General features: G+C 37.9%; 1 protein-coding gene across 2 annotated transcripts in view; it reads right to left on the bottom strand.

The window, feature by feature from the left end:
• Window positions 1-3255: 3255 nt before the first annotated feature.
• LOC137193549 (epidermal retinol dehydrogenase 2-like) overlaps window positions 3256-24372 on the bottom strand; it is a 41048-nt gene continuing 19931 nt past the window's right edge. The window contains exon 7 of one of the 2 annotated variants that reach the window (XM_067604758.1): window positions 3256-5334. In XM_067604758.1, the coding sequence (XP_067460859.1) occupies window positions 5238-5334 (97 nt within the window). In that variant the 3' untranslated portion in view covers window positions 3256-5237. Of the gene's footprint in view, window positions 5335-17193; window positions 21561-24372 lie in introns of those variants that run through there. The other variant, XM_067604757.1, reaches the window with a different exon arrangement.

Genomic DNA, 24372 nt, shown 5'->3' with positions numbered 1-24372 from the left:
TGCACATATTTTACGTTTGATGGAGGAACTCTTTCCAAAATAGTTTGCTATTTATTAATAGATTGACATTCAGTTTACAGGTCAAACAAGAATGAAGACTTCGATCGAGCAGCTATTCAAATGATCCATCTGTTAATTCATATTTTTTTATTCACATTTAAATGGGTTCATTTTTTAAAGATTCCTGTATCTTCGCAGGGTTGGTTTTATTACCAAAGTCAGCAAGCAATATAAGATGAGGATATATTTGTAACATTTAGTATATCATTTACTCAGACAGTAGTAATATCTATTTGCATGCATACTGCATTTCCATTTGTAACATTTGGGTCAAAGTAGAGGCTCACATGATCAGAAGCCCCCTCTGATTTCCTTGTTGAGCCCCTCACTGATATGTCCATGCTGGCTCATGCACATTCCAGAAATGTGTTTTTTTCATGGCAAACATGTACCATTCTTGCTTCCTGCAGGGCAACAAGCTCAACAACTAGCTGGTTAGTTGGGGTAGAAATTTAGAAATCGCTGAAATTAGATTATTTTTAGAGTGTAAGGTGAGCCTGAGAAGATAACTTTCATCCACTTGTTGAGGTTAGATTTTATCTGACCTAGGTCTGCAAAAGTGGTTCTCAATTGGATTATGACACACAGAAAAGTGCACTGGTTTGGACAATTTGATAATTATTTTTGCAAATATATTGATTTTACAAAATTGCAAGCTCGACAATCCCATTATGCACATGAACATCGGACTTTAGTATAGACAACAATACCAAAAATCCTAGGACACATGGAATTACTAGTCAGCTAATAGCCAAGCAGTCGGCGAATGGGCCACTAATGGTGAAGCATTCATTTCCTTTTTGAATAGAAAAGAGCCAAAAAAATAGGCTGCTGATGGCAGCACTCTGCCTGAACTCACACAATGCTGCATAGATTTCTGACTTACTGTATGTCTTCACTATAATAGTATAATACTGTGTCAAGTCAGCAAATGGTTTAACTGTTTTAGTTGCACTGAAGAAAGCATCGAAAATTAGATAGAAATAATGTTTATAACACAGTTTTTACATTTTTATTTATCAAACCAAATATATAAAACAAATGACTATTATTGTGATAAGATCTCATATAAATGGTTACAACACACAGTTCACCTCCAGTTTATGATTGAAACAGCTGAATTATTTTTCTACTCTTCCTATCAAAAGTGGTCATGCCGTGCAGGCAAAACACAATGGCTGTCAGAATCATGTTGTGTACGTTTCAGTCACAGAGAGTCTGTGGAGCCTGCAGTGGTGTGTGTGTGTGTGTGTGTGTGTGTGTGTGTGTGTGTTTGTGTGTGTGTGTGTGGTGGTGGTGGGGGAACAGTTCAGTAACTGATTGAGTATGGTTCTGGTCATCTTTTTGGTTGCTGCATCTCCTCAACGTGGCCATCTGCTGCTGCTGTGCACTTCCCCTGACCCTCTTCTCAAACTGTCTCTGCTCTCCAGTCAGTCTCTGGTGACAGATATTCCAGAAAACTCTGTCATGACTGACAAACACCGCTGTATCCATACACAGTATGTAGCCAAGAGGAACGTCCTTCTTTTTCTACTGAAATATGGATGTTGCAATCAATGCCTTCTTCACAGCCCTGGGTATCCCAAAATGAACTGTGATCATATAGTTCAATGGCCCTTGTAAATTCATACAAATTTTGAAATATTGCTTCACCAAATGAAGTTTTTCAGCTGGCCATCTGTCATTCTTAATTGCACAGCATAACCTGGACCAGTGGAAAACACTGCAGGATATAAATAGAAGCCACTGTTTGTTCTGGTTAGCAGCCTGCAGGGCCACTTTTTTACTATGTGTCTTGTTTGTTTTTTAGTTTGCCACCTAAAATGATCCTGTTAATTCTTATCCAGTTAACTTGGTTCAATGCATTTGGTGGATTGATTTTTTGATCTTGAATTATAGTGCACTCTTATTTTGAAATAATAACCATAGTGCAGTGCAAACCAATCATGAATGTTGATGATAATGGCTGGCATGGAACCATTTTACTACAGCTGCACAGCCGGAGCTCCGACTTTAAAGCTGAAGAATGCAGTGTTTTACACGTCTCACCTTGAAAAGTCTTTTATCATCCGGCTAAGTGTCAATAAACCTTCACTTGCAATGAATAGTTTTTTCTGACAAGAGCTGCAGACACATTTTTAGCTGGCTTTGAACAAATCAACAGTCAAATCAAGCTAACTCAGGGGTTATGTGCACAGTACAGCATGTATGTCATTTGTCAATTGTCCATGTGTTATTCAAATTCAAATTGTACTCTAAATTCATGTATGATGCTAGTTACCTGAGCTTACTAGATATTTACAGGCAACTTGCTGGTGGTAAAACTGCAAGTTTACACCTTTCATAAACAGAGGAGGACTATATGCAAATTACTTTTGGTCTTTTGTTTGGCAGAGGTCAGGACCCTGTGATAAGGCTAATGTGAATCAGTCCTCTAATGGCTACAACTACACAGGTCATGTCCTTTTGAAGGAGGTGGAGCATGACGTTGAGTTACGTCAACTGTGACTGAATGTCACCTTTGGGTAACATCAAGACATATAGGTCAGGTACACCTTCAGATTTTTCTTAAATGTAAATATCTTAAAAATCCAACCACACTGGCTTAAGACACCATATCTATTTGCTTTTCTTATCATCATAGTCTTCTCCCCTTTCTTCTTTATTTTGTTTTGTATTTAAAAAAAAAACCTTTAATAAAATTTGATGATAGCAGCAGATTAAAAGACTGCAATTCCCATTAGCGTTACAGTTGAGTGGATAGGATTGTTATCAGGAAGCTTAATTTACTGTGGCTGCTTTTTAAATGTGCAACAGGATGTTTAAACTTACAGTTAGTGGTTGATTAAACTAAACATTTCATATATCTTAAGTCCGTGGCAGGGCTTTGTTGTGATCCTACAGTATGGGATACACAAAATGGAAAGAAAACTGAAATTATGTGACAACTATTAATCATTGAAAACAAAGATTTACCAGATATTTTCATTAAATACAGCAGCCGTCCATATTTTAAATTAATTTCTATATTGGTAATAATGTAAAACCCACAACCAAACGAGGCTTTACATGGTGACAGATGATGTGGTGGGAATGAGATTTGTCAGTTTACTCTGAAAAGGAAACAGTTGTCTTTTAGGGTATCTCGTAGCAGTCAATGCTGAACAAGAGACTCCAAACACAGAGACAAAACAGTTGAAATGTGACAATTTATTGAGTAGAATGTTCACAATATCAGTTCTAGGTGATTTGCATTCAAAGACTGAGAGACAGCTCTAAAAACAGAAAGGTACAATTGGAACATACATATTTAAAACAATCTCTGTATCCCTCATTCTTTTTGCCCATTTGCAGAATTTTCTTCACGAGTCCACAAGTATGTATTCTTTGTTGCAGTCCATTATATACAGATACATCAGTAATTAAGCTATTTTACAGAATATTACATTGTCATCATCATTGACATCTACAAATGATGGCCATTAGTTAGAAGTCACATATGACACACTGTAAAGTTAAAACAAAAAGATGGATACCTGATATTGTTACTTTATAACATCACCATTTAAGACTCTGAGCGAGTGTTAGATGGTAGTAAATGTGCTTAATAGGTGTCATGATAGGACCATTAAAACCTATGTGGAAGTGTATGACCATATTTTTTCAGGTTATTCCTGAATTTTGAAAATGATTTCATTCACAGGAAACAAGCACCTTTATGTGTGCCTGCTAAACATACAGTATACAGACTCTTTATGGCTTTTGTAATGAAAGATATTTCCGTGGTAAAATCAGAGCCATTACTGTAATGCTAACACACACAGCTGTGATGTTGCTAGTAAACTGTAAATGACTTGAAGGCTTTTTAAATGTAAACTGTGGCATATAAAAAAGTTACTTCCATCTAGCCACTGCTAAACCGTCTATGTTTCTTGATGTTTGCTATCATAAGCCACTTAGCTCCGTTTGAGACATGTTTGTCGTGGTGCCTGGAGATGCACTGTAAGTTAAGTGCATAGTCTGAAGATGACACAAGCCTTTTAATAATGTGGGTTCAGAATGTAAGCAAAGCAAATTTTGGAGGCAGTGTGATTTCATATTGTCAAGAACGAATTGAAAATATTTCAAGGTAAGTGAAAACACTGTGCTTACCTAGAGGCTTTATGACTCAAATTCATGACTATCTTTTTATATATTACTTCTGTGCATTCTGTACTTTTGCTATTTGTGAAAAAAAGCAGACTTAACACTTTAGAGCTTTGAGTGGTCTGGACCGTCAGGTACTGAGCTTTACAAGGAGAGGTATCGAACATTTAAGAAACCCTTTCAGTAGGGTTCACTGTTCCTGAGTATGAGCACTTGGCTGTAGCATTGTAGTGCTGTGGCACATTTTAATGTGAAATGACTTGGACAATAAAACACTGACCCAGATAAACAATAAAACTCTAAAAAAAAAAGTGTTATATTATATTATATTTTTGATTTATAATCAAAAATTAACTTGATTTTGTATTATGTATGTATTGATTTCAATAGATTTCACCTTCAAAATAAGTATCTACTTGTGGCCAGGACAGATCAGACGACATTTCTACTGGTACAAGTTTTTACTAATGCCTGTAATTTTATAACTTAATTCTCACATGGATTTTGGCCCTTGTTTGCTCACGATGTGAATGAGCATTAGACTTGGCTGTTTGTGGACGACACATCATGACATCTTTAGGATTGCTCCAGAACAAGAATTAAGCAACAATACTAGCTAGCTGAATTTTTAAGAAGCCCTTAGCAGCACTTGCTTACATTCATACATTTCCATACAAAAATCAGGGGCCTCTTCATCTGTGGCAACATATGTTTTGAATCATTTACTAACAATTATTAAAATGATCTAAATATAATGGAATTTAAGGATATTAATGTGTAAAACATTGATTATACAGTGTATGATACAGAGACTAATAGGTATTCACTTATTTGTATTCAAGTATGAAAAAATGAAGTGAGGGAAGCATCAAAGTCTCAAATTCAAATCCAACCTCTGACCAGGACTGACTTCTCAACACGGTGAAGATCAAGATGAAAAACAGATCTTGAGGTGGACCTTTTTAATACTTTCATGTCTCCTTCCATTTCAGTCATCCTCCTCTTCACTTTTCCTTCTCCTCTATCTTCATTCACTCCTGTTTTCTGGAGCGTCCCTTGAACGTGTCCATGAGGTTGAAGGCTCCCAAGTACTGGCCCAGCAGAATGCCCTGCTTCATGGGGAGGATGCTGTGGAGGGAAACAAAAAGGAAATCAACTGGCTAATAAGATGTTCTGGTCTTAAAGACTGCAAGTGTCCAGATTAGTTTTGGTTTGGATTCAGATAGTTAGATGCAGGCATAGGAAAGTTAAGCCTAGTGTAGTGTGTAAGTAGTTTGCAATATGATAAGCATGGGCTAAGATTTTGGATTTAGTCTTGTAGAGTTAAGTCAAATGATGGGAGTATATGGAGATTATCTACAGTACTGAGGGAAGGACAGGATAAAGATGGAAGTATGACTTTAAAATGCCATTATTCCATGCAACATCACCTCAAATATCACAAGTATTTCTTACTCTTCAGTTATCACTTCATGTGCTCATCATTTTTTACATATTCTCTCCATTTGTGTAACCCCAAAATTGTGGGCACACAACACTAGACCCAAGACTGGAGCTGGGTTGACTTTCTGACAGTCTTAAAGAGGTTCAAGGTATCTCTGAGACATAAATTCACATTTTCAATAATTATTACAATTTGTTGTCCTATTATCCCCTTATTTAAAGGCAACATTTGAAGCTTTGAAACATCTAAAAATTATAATAAAACAAAGAAAACATTTTCTTAAATCAGTTCACCAAATCCATTCAACAAATCAATGATTGGATGCTCCCAAAGTTCCTTCAACTAAGCACAGACAAAACAGAAGTAATAGTTTTTTGTATAGAAGAAAAAAGGCTCACACTAAAGTTTGCTCAGACTGAATGAAAGGAAATTTTAGAGGCAACTGTGGTGGTAGTGCTAGGTCCGTCAACTACTGCTAGTGCGTGAGAAAAAGTCTGTTGAGTCTGTTATGATCTGTTCCGATTCAAAATTCACAGTGAGTTAGTGTAAGAGGCTGTGCCTTGTATTCCAGAAGGGGCTTTTCTAAAATGCACTGTCCATCTGACCTGACCCATAAGTAAACTGGACTATTGTTTCTCTTATCACTTGTGCAGAATGAAGAAAACCAGACCAGAGTTGTGCAGAACAGATAATAGCAGCACTGCATAAGATATAATGTGTGCAAGCGTTTTGGATTCTAGACTATAAATGGAAAAAGGATAAAGGATAGGATGGATAAAGGAAGTAGGGCTAGCTTGTCACTCAAGTGAGGCAGCAGAAGCATCACAAATGAACTGAAAAATATTAATTCAGTGGGGTGACTCAGGCTCAGGAGGTAGAGAATATCAGCGGTTAAATCCCCAGCTCCTCCAGTCCACATGTCAAAGTGTCCTTGGGCAAGATACTGAACCCCAAATTGCTTCCAAAGGCTGCGCCATCAAGTGTGTGAGTATGTGTGTGTATATGAATGAGCATTAGAGACTCCTCCTGATGAGCAGGTTGGCATCTTGCATGGCAGCTTCTGCCATCAGTGTATAAATGTGTGTGTGAATGTGAATGTGGCATGTAGTGCAAAGCACTTTGAGTGGTTGGAAGACTAGAAAGGTGCTATATAAATACATCCATTTACCATTCAGTGTAGTTTAGGATTAGATTAGGCTTCAAGCATTTAAAATACTTTTAACAAATTATGTGCTTGTTCATATTTGTTTTAACTAGATTTTTTTTAAATTACACATGAAAAATGTTTTAACATTGATGCTTTATGACTCAAACACATGAGTGTATTGATACAGGAAGAAAGGGGGAGGGGTCTGGAGGGAAGAGAAAGAACTGGAGGGTCTGCTTGACGTAAATTTCATCCTTCTTCCATGCCTGTGAGGGTCTACGCAAGCCCCTCTACAGATGTCTGTGCACAGACCAAACTTTGTGACTGCATGGACTGTACATATAGCAAGCACTCTAACAGTACATGTGCTGGAAAAGCAAATAGGAATGCCTGTCTCGTCTATTGTATGTATGTACTGTATTCCTAATCTCATTAAACTGTAACTTTTCTTTTTTGAACTTTTCCTTGTAACATACAGGAACTCATCAGCTGCATTCAGACTGAAAACAGCCCTGTGTAAAGCAATCCAAGGAGCTGTGTTGGTGTGGGCGTGCTGTTTAAAGTGCTGGCGAGACAATTAAATACGATCCAGCAAGTCCGGTTGGAGTAACAGATTAACAGATTATTGCGTTTAAAGTCTGATCATAAATACACTGCATAGCGATTTGTAATATTCACAGACTGGATTTTACAACTCTGGAAAGTTATCATGTGGCAACCTGTTTACTAGTACATACATGTGGAATGCATTTGTGTCCTTAAGTCCACAGCTGTCTGTGGACGTGGAACACAGAAAGTGGAAAGCATGAATTGGCCTTAAGAGATCAGTCAGAGGCACAGACACACTCCACACACAGTAGGATATTTGGGCCTATATGGGGTGGATACACATGGACTGCAAGCTACTGAGCCCAGGAGGTGTCATGGAGGTGAAAAAAACAACTAATTAGTGCAGAAAATTGAATAATTTGTGCTCTCAAATTAATCATTTGTGCTCTTAATTTAATATTGTTTTTTGTTTGTGCTCTGGAAGGCCCAAACAAATCTCACACCAAATAAGAGGAAGTCACAAAGCTGCTCCATAATAAAAAAAAAAATACTGTAGCTGTATAGGTTAACTAGCCTTCTTCTGCATGCAGGACAATATCTGAACATCAGAAGTTTTTCCCACATTCCAGTTCTAAGATTGGTCCACAAAATTACAACTAAAGCCACAAATTGCATGGCTTTAGTTGATGTAAACACCTCTCTAAAATCACATAATACTTATTTTTTGAGTTAAGCTTCATCACTTTGCTCTACAGTTTTGCAGAGTATATAAGCGTAATATTATTAAATCTTACCAAGTATTTTCATATGTCACTGAATAATTCAGAGTTTTGGAGAAATGTCCGTTCTAATGTTCTGTTTGTTGCATGCAACTGCTTATATGTAGGATTCAGTCTTAAATATTGATAGCCAGCACACAGCAGCAGTAAAAATATGTGCCTCTAAATGAAGAATGGGGCTGTGTCTCTTTTTACATATAGCACAGCAACATAACTTCATTAAGTATTAATAATGATCAATTAAAAGTCTGCCAGTCACCTACAGTAACAAGAATCAGGAGATTCATTTTCATGCATGACTGAGAAAAAATTACTCAGCTTGCCCCGGTTGTATTTCCAGCTCGTCGGATTGTTGACTTTCTTAGGTCTCCCAAAAAATACTCTCAGATATCCTCAGCTCATTCAGCATACTGCTGCTAGTATACTGAGAAATATGAAGAAATCTGAACAATTCTTTGTAAATTTCCGGTCTGTGGACTGTTTTCCAGTTTGTCCAATGTATCATAAAAGACAGAACAGAAAGAGCTACTGCTTGTCTACAAATCTCTAAATGGTTTAGGATCAAAATAACTCTGACTACATTTAGAATAAGGTTCAGGTTAATCTATTCTCCAGAGTTTTAACTGAAACTTAGTTGCTTAGACCATTATCCAATGAACTTGCATGAATGCATTCTTTGATTTCATCTTTTTAATTTTATTTATATATAGTTTTACTTTATCTTACTCTGTATCTCTTACTTTTTTCTTTTATACCTCAAAGCACTTTGGATACTTTTGAGTATACAGTTTGCTACAATAATAAACTTCCTTAAATATGTAAAATAGCCATTATATTCTGAATGTGTTTCATTAGTGGTTCATTGATGCAGCATGCAGTACTGCCTCTCAGTCTAGACATCCCATCATTAGCTTCATTTGTTAAAAATGTACAATTTGCAAGTTGCTTTACCACAATTAACAGATGTGTTTGAACAGCTATTGCTGTCATTATGTTCATTTATCTTCATGGAGAGTTATACATAATGACTGTTTTGGGTTTACAGCTAAAACAGCTCTTAAACAAAAAAGTGTTAAACCAAAATGTGTTTCATATTTTAGATTCCTCAAAATAGCCACTGTTTGCCTTGATGACAGCTTTGGACACTCTTGGCAATATCTTAACCAGCATGGAATCACCTGGAATGGTTTTCACTGAACAGCTGTGCCTTGTCAAAAGTTAATTGGTGGAATTTCTTGTCTTCTTAGTGTGTTTGAGAGCATCAGTTATGTTGTGCTGAGTTAGTGTTGGTATACAGCCCTATTCCACTACTCCAAAACCATCAATTATTATGATGAAGCTGGCTCTTATGAGGACCGCCCCAGGAAAAGAAGATCAAGAGTTACCTCTACCGCTGAGGATAAATTCATTACAGTTACCAGCCTAAGAAATCACCAATTAACGGCACCTCAAATTAGAGCCCACATCAAGAGTTCCTAGAGTTCAAGTAACAGACACATCTCAACATCAACTGCTCAGAGGAGACCGCGTGAATGAGGCCTTCATGGTTGAAATGCTGCAAAGAAACCACTACTGAGGGAGACCAAATAGAAGAAGAGAAAGCTTGGGCCAAGAAACACAAGGAATGGACATTAGACCTGTGGAAATCTGTACTTTGGTTTGATAAGTCCAAATTTGAGATTTTTGGTTTCAACAGTATTGTCTTTGTGAGATACAGAGAGGGTGAACGGATGGTATCTGCATGTGTGTGGTTCCCACCATGAAGCATGGAGGAAGAGGTGTGATGGTGTGGGGGGGCTTTGCTGGTGACACTGTTGGCAATTTATTCAGAATTCAAGGCACACTTAACCAGCATGGCTACCACAACATTCTGCAGCCACACACCATCCAATCTGGTTTGTGGACCATTATTTGTTTTTCAACAGGACAATGACCCAAAACACACCTCCAGGTTATGTAAGGGCTAATTGACCAAGAAGGACAGTGATGGAGTGCTGCATCAAATGACCTGGCCTCCACTATCACCTGACATAAACCCAATTGAGATGGTTTGGGATGAGCTGGACCGCAGAGTGAAGGAAAAACAGCCAACATGTGCTCAGCATATATAAGGGAACTCCTTCAAGACTGTTGGAAAAGATTCCCAGGTGACGACCTCATGAAGCTGACTGAGAGAACGTCAAGAGCTTGCAAAGCTGTCATCAAGGCAAACAGAGGCTACTTTGAGGAATCTAAAATACTAGTGCAGTGACCGTTCAAAGCGTGCCTGTTCGGAACAGCCAATTACTTATTATTTCTTGAGAACTGCATATGTATGTATCAATTGACAAGTGTATCAATTAAAACGATAATGATTTAATAAATTAAATGGTTTAAATCCAGACAGACACCAGTGAGACTTAACAGAGGTTGAACCATAGAAGCAGTTTATGGTCTTCCATTGGCTCTGCTGCCAATCAAACGTGTCTGCACTCCTATTGGCTAGTTTTACTGCCTCTGCCTCTGTTTTTTTCCTCCTGTGTGTGCTTGTTCTTCTCTCTTGGGCAGTTTAACTGACACGTGCCTTTGTCCCACTCAGCAAGTCAGAGCCCAGAAGCCCCACCCCACTATGTGACAGTGTTTATATTAAACAGTATTTCCACTTGACACCACATGAAGAAGAAGAAGCAGGGGCTTCATGCAGTTGTTTATGGGGTATTTTTTATATATTTCTGAAAGTGCCTGAGATGTAAGTAAGTCTTGAACGTACATGCCAAGTTCCGTTCACAGTACGCAGTTCAATAGTAGAGCTTAAGTCTCTTAAACTTTTTTTAAGTCATTAAGTACAGTATAACTACAGATGTAATCCCATCTCTGACCACAATGTGTGCAATGGCAGAGTGGCGCTGTCTGTATTTCCACTCGTTGACTCCACGGGCAGAAGAAGAAGCTAATCAACATTGTTTATGAGGTATTTCTTGAGAACTGGTCATCCAAACAATTTCACACTTGACAGTGCACTTCCTTGGGTCCCCAGCAATACATCCGCCAGGTATAAAGTAGATCGGATGGACAGTTTTTAGGATATGCGAAGGACATAGCCTACATACATGAAGACAGACAGAGATTCCTTGCTTTACATAGAGAGATTAACACTTTTTTGTTTACTACATGATTCCATGATGTGTTATTTCATAGTTTTGATGTTTTCAGTATTGTTCTACAATGTAGAAAATAGTAAAAGAAATAAAGAAAAACCCTTGAATAAATAAGTGTGTCCAAACTTTTGACTGGTACTGTACATATATTTGCTAATGTAAATAAGCTTGGTTAAATACTTTGTTAGAATGCCACTCTGCATCTCCTCTCAAATCAGCCCATGTTAGCAGCTTTCGGATGACTAACAATCACTAACAATCCTCTGACTAACAATGACTGTCTTCAAAAAGGAACAGAGACAATGCTGGATAATACAACAACATGTTATTAAAAGCTTGAATACAATGGCTTTTATGTAAAATTAACAGAGGTGACAGGCGAGGCACTATCTCCATTTGTGTGAGCTGTGTTCCAGAAACGAAAAGCTTTCTAATAGAGAATAATGGCTCTGTCCTCAGACAAATGGACCAGAGAAAGAAAAAAAAAGGGAGAAATGTTTCTTATTAGATGTAATTAAAAGGCAAAACAATTCAGCTGAAGCACTGAGGGTTTTAGTTATCTGAAGCACGCTTATCAGAAAATGTTCATTCTAAACTCCATTATTGACCTTACTGCTAAATGTTACAAGTTTCTAATCACTTGGGTCAAGTAATGTGATTTGTCATTAGTAACTCATGCTTCCCTCTTTTCACTGGAGCCAGGGCAGAGTCACATGGGTTTTTTATGGGTATGTAGGCATGGACATCAAAACGCAACCACAGTGGTACCACTGTGTCTGACTCTTATAAAGCTGTGTCAGTGTACACTGATTTTCATTGATGAGGCATTCTGCTGTGATACAAACTACAATATATTAACTGATTCAAAACTGATAGAATACATTAAAGCCCTTTCTCAGTAAAAAAAAACTTCAAAGTTCAAATCAGGAGTCCCAAGAATGGGAGGATGCAGTTCGCAATTGCATATTGTCATTAGCATTAAATACAAAGTACAGCTGAGGCTGATGGAAATGTCAGTTTCTCAGGTATTTGGACATGAACCAAAGTACTGGAAACATTACATTTTTGACCAGATGATGGCACAAGAAGAAAAGTCAGGAGATCAAAGTTATACCAATTCATCCTCTAGGGAACATGAATGTGTGTAAAAAAAATTCACAGCAATCCATTCAATAGTTTTTAAAATGTTTCAATAAAGGACTAAAAAGTCAACCTCATGGGGGCACTAGCGAAAAAGAAAGGATCACCAAAATCTTTGGAATCCATTGTTTGGGAACCATGAATGTCTGAACCAAATTTTGTGCCAATTCATCAAATAAATGTTGACATACAGAAAATCACAGCATAAGTGAAAATGTTGACCTGCTGATGGCACTAGAGGAAAAGTCAGAAGATCACCAAAATCTGTAGGATTCATCATCTGGGAACCATGAGTATCTAATCTCAGGGCAATCCATCTGATAATTGTTTGGATATTTCACTCAGAACCAAAAATGTTAACCTCATGGTGGTGCTAGTGGAAAAGTCAGAGGATCACCAAAGTCAGCAGGATTCATCCTCTGAGGATCATGACTTACAGAATTTCATGGCAATCCATCCAATAGCTTGAGATATTTCAGTCTGAAACAAAGTGGTGGAGCAACTGACCAGCTAACAAACGGACAAACATTTCCATTCACAGAGCCACTAGCATGGCAAAATTAACTTAAACTGTACCTTCAGCCGAAAAAATTTGGCAACAGGTCATTCCCCATCTCTCCCTTTCCTTACTACCTGTCTCTCTACTGTCCACTCTTAAGTCACAAAAATCTCTCGCTCTCAAAAATACAAAAACATAAACAGCTCTTCAAAAACTAATTTGATCTTATGTTGATCTGTATGTTATGAGACATCCGTGCTTACCAAAGGACTTGGTGAGATAAGACTATTGTCACTGAAGATGACAATGCATTTAATGTTTAAACAATCAGTTGATTCATTTATTATTCATCAACAAGTTAATTTACATTAAAGCTGCAATCACCAATGAAAAGGCCCTCACATCTCATGCGAGTCAGAGGAAGCGGCAGCTGTGTAATCGCTACTTGAGGTCAGCTGACACACAGCAATACATTAACCAGAGCGCAACTGGCATGGAAATACAGTTTCATTACTATTGGACACTACATGTAGGAGATAACTATGACTTCCCAGGTCCACTACGTGGTGCTAGAAAACATGCACTAAGTGTAAATTACGTTGCTGCAAATCAAATGTAGACCACACTTTAAATTTCATGTAAATCGAAGGAAGTTTGTAACATAAGGCTTGCTTCCTGTTGCCAGTAGGTGGTGCTACACAAGTGGCTCATTAATGCAGCGATACATTTAGTGGAGGTTACCTGACTTGCATATACATTTTCATGAATATCTGACATTGCATGGAGTTAAATATCACTTCTTCTGTCCACCATGTGGTGCTAGAGAACCCCCACTAATTATACATCATATTGCTGTATATTGTGTGTAGACCACACCATGTAAATGATGATGATTTTTTTTGTCACATAATGCTGACTTCCTGTTGTCAGTAGGTGATGCTTTAACTATGACTCAAGATTGACATGTAGATGTTTTAGAACTGGACTCCTATCAAACGAGAAATCTGGGGCAGATTGGACTATGTAAAGCGGAGTTACAACAAGTTCCTGTTTCATGGACTGGGCAAAATTGACCAGAACACCACGCCAAGGGCATTCCATGAAAACTCAAAAGCTTCACAATTAAGCATTGCAAAGATCTTTAGATGTCACCTACCATATTTGAAGTCGCTCGGGTTTATTCTCTAGAAGGAGTTTGTTCAAGTACAATCCCTGCCTTTGCACCACTTGGTGCCCAGGCCCTAATAAACAATTAATCATTTACGCAAAAAAACAAAAATCTCAAACACTTGCTGACTCAAATTCACAAATGTAAGGATTTGCAGCTTTTCTCTGCCATTCTCTGTTATATCACTGAAAATAAATTTTTAGGTTGTGGGTGTTTTGGCTGGAGAAAAGAAAGACCAGATAGAAATGAGGAAGTCACAGAAGAATAAGGATAGGGAAGGAATCAAGTCTAGGACAGTACGGGATGGAAGCAATAACGATGATGTGAGAGAGGGTGGTGAGGATTGAGATGAGAGGAGGGAAAATGCTGGGAAGAGATGTAGAGAAAAAAAAGACATTACAGAGAGTGACAAACAATGGCTGACCAATCACTGTCATTCAGGTGCTCAACAATACTAAGACATGTAATAGTTTGTCAAGCAATCAGAAGGTCTTTGTTCACAGAGGTGTTCACAAGGTGGATGTCAAGAGAACTAGTAGCGCCTGATGACTGTCCACCATCAAGTCTGGACGTCATACATGGAGCTCAAAGCTAACTGCACTCAGCTGCTTTCTAATGGCTTCACTCTGGGTGGTTCTAGACAGGAGGAGGGATGGATGGATGTGATTGTCTGGTAAGAATGGTGGCCTCCATGACAACAAGCACCTTGATACTGCCATAAGTTCTAAAGGTTCTGTGTGTAGGAATCAGAAATTCCTTCTCATCAGTGACATCTGTGGCCGTTAAATGAGGTGCAGTCACCATCATGGTGCTTGCACTTGTGTGCTCGTGGCGTGAAACTATTGCAGGTGATATGTTTTTCCTCGCTTACACTTTTCATAATTACATATAATCTCAGTCATGTGCTTATTACGACCTTTGAACTACCAACAGGAAAAAACAAAAGGGGTAAGCTATGTTCTGCTATCATGACTGCATGACTTATCAAAATACTATCACAATGTCAATTCAGGCCTCTACTTTGCATCAAAACAAATGAACCCAATTTCTCCCAAAGCTGCATCAAACTGTGCAGAGGAAGAGAGGGCAGGACATTAATGTAAAGAAATCTAATCAGTGTGAGAGACAGAAAAGAGTCTTGTGGTACCTGCTCTAACTTTACACTAACGTTAAGTGTTGAGAAGCAGTCGAAGCAGAAATGCGTCATTTTCAGACCACAGCAGATTTATGATAATTTAGGACCACAAGGGTCCTCCATAGTTATGTTTGTGTGAAACCCACAGATGTATTACAGCTGTATCCACAGCTGGATACAGTGGCAAGTCAGCCTTGTTGAGAACCTAACGAAACAAAACCCCCTTGAATCCAAAACATTGTGAAGTCTTATGGTAAACAGAAAGGCAAAAAGAGATCATACTGTTTTGTCATGTACAACATGGAATAAACGGATATGAACAAGCGCCAGCCTGCAGTCCGGTATGCAGTCCTTATAATACAACATATAATATACTACTGAGAAGCCAAGAAAACCTGGTGCTGCACCATTAGCAGTGCATGGCCAGCCACCATTGCAGAAACTATCTCTATCCATCAGAATTTGTAGTAACAGCTCAACTGGGTGTAAAAACCACATTTGATGAATCTACACAGACTCATTTGCTATTCTTAATTAATCTACCGTTCAGATATGCTGTGTGATAGATGACACCTGCAAATACAACAGCAGCTGATGTGTACTTGTTACTGCTTTGTGCTACATCAGCTAAAACACTGCTCCTGACAGGAACATTATCATGCTTCATAAGTTGCATCTTGCCAGATATTTGGTATAAAGACATCAAGTGCCTCCATAAAATTGATGGTCTTTGATGGCTTTTACTGCTGTGGCTGTGTAGATGTCAGCTTGAGGCCTTTGCTTGGTTCCACTGAGGGTCATAAACACTCAGTATATCTGGAGGTTTTCAGCTGATTTACTTCTTGTATTATGTCTCTGTTTGTTGTTTCTGCTGGTGTTCTGTCCAGTTTGCATACATAAAATTGGTGAAAGAAACAAAAACATGCAATAACTAAGACAGACATACAACTATGTGTGTCTGTTCATCCTGATCAGACTTCATTTAACTGATTTATGCAATCCTACATAGTTGCAGTTATGTGTTCATGTGGAACATGGTCATTTAGTAATCTGAGCCATTTTAGCTGTAGTAGTCTTTATTGTTGTCAAGTCTATGTGAACATCCTGTGTTTTATATGTCAGAGACTCTGTCAACACCCTACTGCACCAATGCAGTTGTTCGATTGAAATGAATGAGGAACATAGCCTTATAGAAGCTGCTCTTACCTTTAGTCCAGCAACATTACTGTATGTTTCCTCAGTCTCATATGCTTACTATCTAGTAAGCATATGAGACTGAGGAAACATCAACCACATTATATATCATTCTATGTTCTGTCTAGCATCTACTGCATGCTCAGTGAACCTGAATGACACAAGGTTTCTTCCTTTTGGTAAACTCATATTTTTCTTCCTTGCATGCTTAAATATGTTAGGTATGTTTTGTCTCATAGCTGTGTGATTCATTAGATCTGGGTGGGTTACTTTTAATTTCCTGTTCTTGTCACTGTTCCCCTGTTTAAAGCCCTTGCTCGTGATAAAAGGTTGTATAAATAAAAGTTATAAAGTTGGACCTCAACTCAATTACAACAGAGAATCAGCAGACACTTTACTAAATGCGTATAAAGATAATGAGGTAAACAAACAAAGGGCATTTGGGGAAGAAAAATAGACCAAAGGTAAATGCTTTTAGAAGTGAAGTGAAAATTGAGAAAGGTCCACGCTGCCCTGACACCACTCAGTGAATCACTGCACATCGATCAAGTTATAAAAAAGGTCCAGCTGGGATGGCCTCGGGTTATGTTTCCTCATCCAGTAAAACTGCCTACACACAGTTGTTTCGTAACTGTGCTCATGACTATTTCGAAAGAAAATGTGGGATTTATCAATTTATGGTGATGCTTGAGAATATGAGTCAATGTCAGCTAGCACAACGTTAAACAGTCTTATTCTCAGCACTGAGGAATGACAAGCAAAGAGCACAGAGACAGAACACAACAAGAGAGTAGCTTAACTCAAATGACTTGCTGTATTTGACATCTGAACACAAGTTCTTGATAAGAAACTGCAGAGGAAATATGTTGACATGCTAGGCCACAAGAAATGTGTTCAAAATACTTATTTATCACTAGCACTGGGTTTGGTCTTATTTGTTATTTTTGGCAAATTACTTCTCATTATGTCTGTACAATTACAGTTACAGCCCAATATATACAGATCACTGCCAAAACCAAAAGCTTGCTTTAATAAATTACAATTGTACAGATTGAAGCATGTGGATGCTGCAGCTAAAATTATAATCACATTATTTTTTTTTATCAAAACAAGATCTCAGTCCTGGTGATTACTCATCCATGGGAAAACAGGCTGATAACATTTCTCCTTGTGGCTGCGACAGAGAAGTGCTGCCACAACTGAGAGCCTTGTGTACATACTACTGTGGATACATTGGGTGATGCTTGATTGTAGCCTTCTCTGGTGCAGAGGTCATATTTTTTGTGATGGCACAGGCCCTCAGTAACTCTGTTTTCATGTCTATGTATATCAAATGACAGTAGATATATAAGAGGTAAATGTATGTAGCTGTCAAAGAAAGGGTTAACCTGTATCTTTGTCTTAAATAGTTCAAGTCTGCTCCAATGACCTGAAGCTCAGACAAGGAGCTCAACAAGGAGAAATTTAGAGAGCTGTGTAGATGGCTGTGCCACCTTTTCATCAGATCTTCTGCTTTCAGAAGAGACAGTTTAGACCCAAACAGTTTAGGCTCACAGCTGCTTGCACTTTATATGGACCTTACTTGTAACTCATATAGGGAACAAATGTCACAACAACAGACTTATTAGGAGACACAGTCGCTAGAGAGATCTGCAAACATCATCCAAGGAGATTTCAGTGTTTGGTGCCGAATGAAACCAGTACCCTTGCAAATACAAATACACTTAACTCTGAATGGAAAATTCTGTCCAGACTAGGGATGTCAATGGTTAATTGATATTGCTTAACTTCCATAAATAATTTAATCGATTCAAAATATATTAACCAATAATGCAGAAGACGAGGATGTGCGATGTAACTGTGTTCTCGTGCTCCAAGTTGGGCCACTAGCTTTGTATGGAATTGTCAACTTACTTAAATGTGTTATTTTATATGTATGCACTTTATCTTGTATTTTTCAAGACAGTCCACTTCAGTTTCAAACATTTCTGTTTTGAGTGTAAAAGGCACGAGATCACCTGCAGGTATACAAGCTGTGGGCTTGGGCTGTGTTCTTCAGGTGGCAGTTAACACCTGAACCAGTAAAGCCACTGAGGATCAGCTGACTCACTATTATGTTTTTCATTTATTTTTCCAGAATAAATATTTATAACATGTAACTCCTTGAGTCAGCTTGCACTCTATGGATGTAACGTTTGCTGCACAAAAATCATAAAACAAATGCATCTCTCTGACAGCTGTCCGGTTTAGCTAGCTATCTGTATTTACTATCATTATAATGGTGGCAGGAAACTTTGAAAGATTTCCTGGACTGATTAAGTTGGAGCCGCAGTATTTGTGCATCTCCAGGACTTCTGTTCTAGCTGTGCAGCTGTTTCCAGCAGTTGGACTAACGTAAGCTACAGTGAACATCACACATCACTTAACCATGAAGATCAGGTATGTGTATTATCTTATATAAAAACAGTCAGACTGAAGTCCGCTGTGGGGAGATTGGGGGTAATTCATTTTATTTTTATTCGATAATGTAACAGGTTGGCTGCAGCACTTTTGATTAAGGAAAAATGGGTCAGACTTTGCTTGTTTGTTAATTGTTAGATATGTCCCACACAGTCCCCCCAGTCTGATCTAACAATGTCCTTTCATAAAATGGGAAGTTGTGCAGCTGTTTGCTGTGTTTAATACTTTGGATTTCGTCCAGCCAATCATTGAATTTTGACAGATGAGAGTAAGAGCTCTGCAATTTTTTTGTTATTTTATTTATAATTGAAGTAACTTGGTGTTTATTGAACCTATTCCTTAAATTCCCAATTTACCTAATTTTGTTGCAAACATAGTATGTCAGTAGTTAAAATGGTTTTACTATTTACTACATCCACCATATTTCATAAGTTGTTGATTAACCAACTAAAATTTGCATCCCTAGTCCAGACCATAGTTAATACATAATATGGACATAATTTGCTCAGCAGTGTATACATTAACACCACAATACACATCCTCAATTACTGATTGTTAATTAGGTAACTTTTTTAACTTTTGCCCTTCAATAACAAACAAAAAAGTTCACTATTCTCATTGGTGGGCATTAGCATATCAAAGGTCACCAAAAAACTAGAGGCAAATGATCCAGGTTTACTTGCAGCAACTGAATCCATTGACTGCAACAACAAGAAGAACTCAAATTGCTAGTCATGTTTGGTGTCAACTTTGCTGTTGAAACTGCAGTCAGTCACATTTTGATGGGGACTGCTAGGAGTCACAGTCTGGGGTTAAAGTGCCTTGCTAAGTGGAAACCTCAACAGCTGTGGGCAGCAGCAGTTAACCAAAACAAGTGGCATTACACCTAAATAAAAATGACATTGACTGCAATTACAATATGATTGAAGAGCAGATAATGCATAATAATTCAAATGTTGAACACCCTTGTGACAGTAATATTAACCCCTAAAGATGGCTAACAAGACATGAGCATTGGCTTTATTATAAACATGCATAATTCAGATTCATAACAAAATACAGAATCTTCAATACTTTTCAATGTCTCCATTTACAGAGACAACTGACTAGCATGGCACATCAATTAGGCAACTGTTACAGTTAAAATCTTAACTTTCTTGAAAAGCAGCATGGAAAATGACAGACCTTTATTCACTTGACATTCACATTCAATCAAAACCTGTACAAGCTTTTGCCAAACCAGAGAACTTTGCAGACTCATGATGACACATCACCTGTAGCTGCTCTACAGATACTGACAACTGACTTGACATACTCAGAATATGTGAGCTTTAATGCCCTCAAGAACATGATTATTCCATTGTGAAGGTACCTGCCTGGATACAAACAAAAACAAACACCCTCATGCTGTTTGCAGTCACAAAATCTACACAAGCTGTCACTTTCTCTGCAGTGTTTATCTCTCAAAGACATTTCACACCGGTTCAGTTTTGTCTCTGGGTAACGGTGAGAGTTGTTTATGTCTATCTACAGTGCGTTATCCCTGCAAGTCAATAGAGAACAATAATCCTGGTGATAAGATGTCTTTGAAAAGCTGTCCCCAGGCTGTGAGGGTGCTACATGCTAACCACAACTACCATAGTAACAGTGCTCTCCATAGTTAAGACCAAGTACTACTGGAGAGTAAGTCCTTAAAGAATAATTCTGCTTTATTATCTTCATAGATTTGACCACTATTGCTATCAGTAACATTATATAACATTATATCCACCAAGTTAATAGGTGAGATCTGGGAACACAGTGACATCACTAAAAAGAAGTCAGATGGGTCAAGAAACATGAGTAGTCAGATGGAAACAAACCTTCAGGTTAGTCAAACATATTTGGAGGAGAAACGGTAAAATGATTATATTATTCACTGTTAAAAACCATTTGAAGGGAAATTATTGTAGTTGTGCAATGAGGAAGTATTTCCAAAATTTTGGGTGAGTTTAATTTCAGTTTGACCACCAAATAAAGTGATTTAGATCATCTTGATAAACTGCTTATTTACAACTGCTTATGTTTCTTTCCCTGTAGAGTCTTGTTATAATGATGTCACAGTTTTTCTACATCTTAACATTTAACTTGGTGAGGATAAGATCATAAGTGATATAAACAATGGCCAAAGCTACAAAAAGAAGAGCTAACTTTTAATTAATTGGAATTTAAAAAAGAGGTTTTTAAATGTGACAAAAAAGACCTGCAGTGACAGTGTGTATACTGGTACAGTGGGGTATAGTCTGAGAACACAACAACTTCAGTTTGTTTGGAGTACACAGCTGGTTTAAGGTTATATGTCCACCAGGAATCACATTCCAGACCTAGCTTCACATTGACATTATTTTCTGAAAGGAAAAAGATTGCTGCTATATCTATAGCTTGTGTGATGTACAGTGCTTAGTGCAACATATCTTTAAGCATATGTAATTCAACAAAAACAACATATATAAGATATTCAATCAATCTTTCCCCAAAATATAATTTAGCAGCCTGTGATACGCGCATTGATGTTAACTAACAGCTGAATAGGTTGGTTGGGAGTGATCTTAGATGTGTGCTAGTGCATTTTGCAGTGCAGACCGAGGTTAGTGTTGCAGTCTACTTCCATTGAGAATCCCAGGTAGGAGCCGAGGAGGGAGGTCAGCTTCCACTGCAGAACACTGAGAAGGATGATGCAGGGAGAGTATGAAGGCAGGGAGGAAGTATGATGAAACTCTGACTTTGCTTCTACGTAGATATACGCATTTAGTATTTGAATCAGTCAAGATACAGTATTTCTCTCATTTTGACAGATGGCATTGGAAACACCTTGTATCATGCTGTTGATATTGTTAGTGCTAGTTTTTTCTCAAAATACAGATCACATTTCTCATACTGTATACTAGCTGGTTCTATTTGTACGGCTGTGATGTATTTGTGAAGTTGCCATTTCAAGTAAAGGAGAAAAAGAAGTGAAATCCTACTACTGTTTGTTTACGTTGCCTCTGTAACTGCAGGGAGCTGGCCAATCAGAACAGAGTGGACTCATCAACTGAAGATCTGCAGAGACAGCCCGTATAAGATAAATAAAGTCAAGCAAAGATATTCCAGTAGAACCCCAGAATATAAATATAGACCTGGAAATGTGCAGAATATATCCCCTACTGTTGGCATGATTAATGATTACCTGAAGCTTTACATTCTCCTCGACCGGCTGTGGATAAGGGGACAGAGAGTTGACTGCGGGTAGATTGGTAGAACACATTGCGTTTCTGCGAGTTTATGTTCTGCTTGTTCGGCAGTGGTTTGGTAAATTGTTTGTACTCTCTCCCTCACTGACAACAATGCTCATAATCAATAATTGCAACAAAACTTTGCCATTGTCGATTTGAGTAAAGTGTGTGTGTGTGTGTGTGGCTCGGTCCTGCCTTCATGCTAACAGGGACTGACAGAGAGCAGAGGAGAGAAAGTACCCATTCAGAAGCAGGTTTGGAGTGGTGTCCCTACCCCGCAACCAAGGCGCCAATAATATCAGATGCAATATTTGGCTGAAATTCCATTATCCAAATAACAATAATTTAATTTCCTTACTTATATGCCAACAATATCAGCCATGGATATATTGTTCATCTCTATTTATAACTGAATATAAGACAATTCTATTCAAGTTCCATAGTGGCTAACAGTTTGTTTCAGTGTCTGAATAGCCCGCGCATCAACCTAAGCACAACTATTATTTAATTTGTTGAGGGGGACAATCTCTCATCTCATCATGACAAGATTCACCTAACATGGAGCTGCATGGGCTAAAAAAAAAAAGACACTAGTAACAAACAAAAGCTCATCAACAGGCAGACAGACACACAGGTTGTTGTTGTTAATGTAGATAATAACTACCACAGAGGTACAAGCTGAAAATTACCACAGCTCTGAATCAACACCTCTGTGACCCATCTCAATAAAACCTGTGCGTCATGAGCAGCTAAATGGAATTCATGTGCAGGGCTGCTATTACCAGACCAATTGTAACCATGGCCAACACACAAAAACACAACCTGGTGTAAAGGGCACCTAACCTGGACCCCTGAAAATGTTGAGATGACTCATCCTTCACCCTGTTTGCTATATCTAAACAGGTTTACAATTAGAGAAAGCTAACAGAAGTATTCAGCCCACTGTTTTTGTTTCCATATGTTAAACATCTGTAATGATATGTACAGTCATCTTCTACAGGTAACTGGGTTTAATTTTAGCTGTGCATGGCAGCTACCATTAGCTACCATGCAGGTAGGACACACTAAAAGAGGCAGCATCTTCACACTCAGTGTATTCCTGTGGCTTCACCTCTTGAAACCAGATAAATTCTCACCAAAAAAAACACAACCCAAGATCAGATCAGTGTTTTTTCAGTCTATTCCACACATACATGCAGCGTAACAATTCATGTCATGACTCAAGACAGCTAATGTGGTCGGCTACCATCTAGGTTACTTTTTGAGTAGAAGTAAACTTTGTGCATGTTGTAATAATTCCATTTTCACAATGTTGACTTTCTACAAATTGAAGATTAAAAATGTCAAAATAAAAAAGAAATAAAGTGAAATACTTTGTTTTCAATTGAATTATGATGCAGTAAAAGCCTATGTTAAACATATGTTAAATGACAAACATTTAGCTTGTTGTCTTTTTTTCCCCATTGTGATATGAATTTTCATGCCACACTGAAATCAAATTACAACACAGACCAAGGTGTACTGCATTTCAGTGTTTTCAAGCAGAGAGTGGCTTAAACCAGTTTTCATCAGTGTAGAGAAATGTTTCAAAATGAAAAACAAATGCCAAATCACAGCTTGGGGACGGAACAATGTAGACAATCTGTCTGCATCTCAAAAAAGAAAAAGTTCCCTTGTACCTCCTCATGCACATTAAGTCTGCATTGCAATAGATTTCCATATCATATGGACCTATGGATGCCTAAAACTGTAGGGAAAAATAATTTAAAATTTCTAAAATAGCAGCATGGTTTCCAAATGGGTAGATGTTGATGTAATGTATACATAATCTGTGTAAAATGGCCTAAAACATAGAAAAAGTGCATTGGTCCTTCAAGTTCAGATGTTGTTTCCACTTGTACATGGCTGTAGAGTGTCTCACTAAGTGAGCACAAGTTTTGTGTTGAGGCTCCATTGTTTAATCCTGTCCACTGATCATGGGGTACAACTTTATAAAGAACTATTGCTTTGTGTAGTTTCTAATGCAGACAGATTTCATTGGTACTAATATAATACCTCCTTTAGTCCTTTAGTGCTAGACAACAGACTATAGGCATCAGTACCCAAGTGTGTAGGTCTCTACCACTCGTCTTGCAGTCATTTATTCGAATGGCTGCTGTATTCATCCACTAAACAGTGAGCACCATTAAAGCTCAATATTATTTTATTTATATTTTGCACATATTCAGATGTTGTCAGAATAGCAGTTGGAAAATTGAGT

The sequence above is a fragment of the Thunnus thynnus genome, chromosome 12, assembly GCF_963924715.1.
Source record: "Thunnus thynnus chromosome 12, fThuThy2.1, whole genome shotgun sequence".
NCBI classification, from domain to species: domain Eukaryota; kingdom Metazoa; phylum Chordata; class Actinopteri; order Scombriformes; family Scombridae; genus Thunnus; species Thunnus thynnus.
Note: the sequence above shows the minus strand (reverse complement) of the source record. Positions and strands in the feature narration are given on the sequence as shown.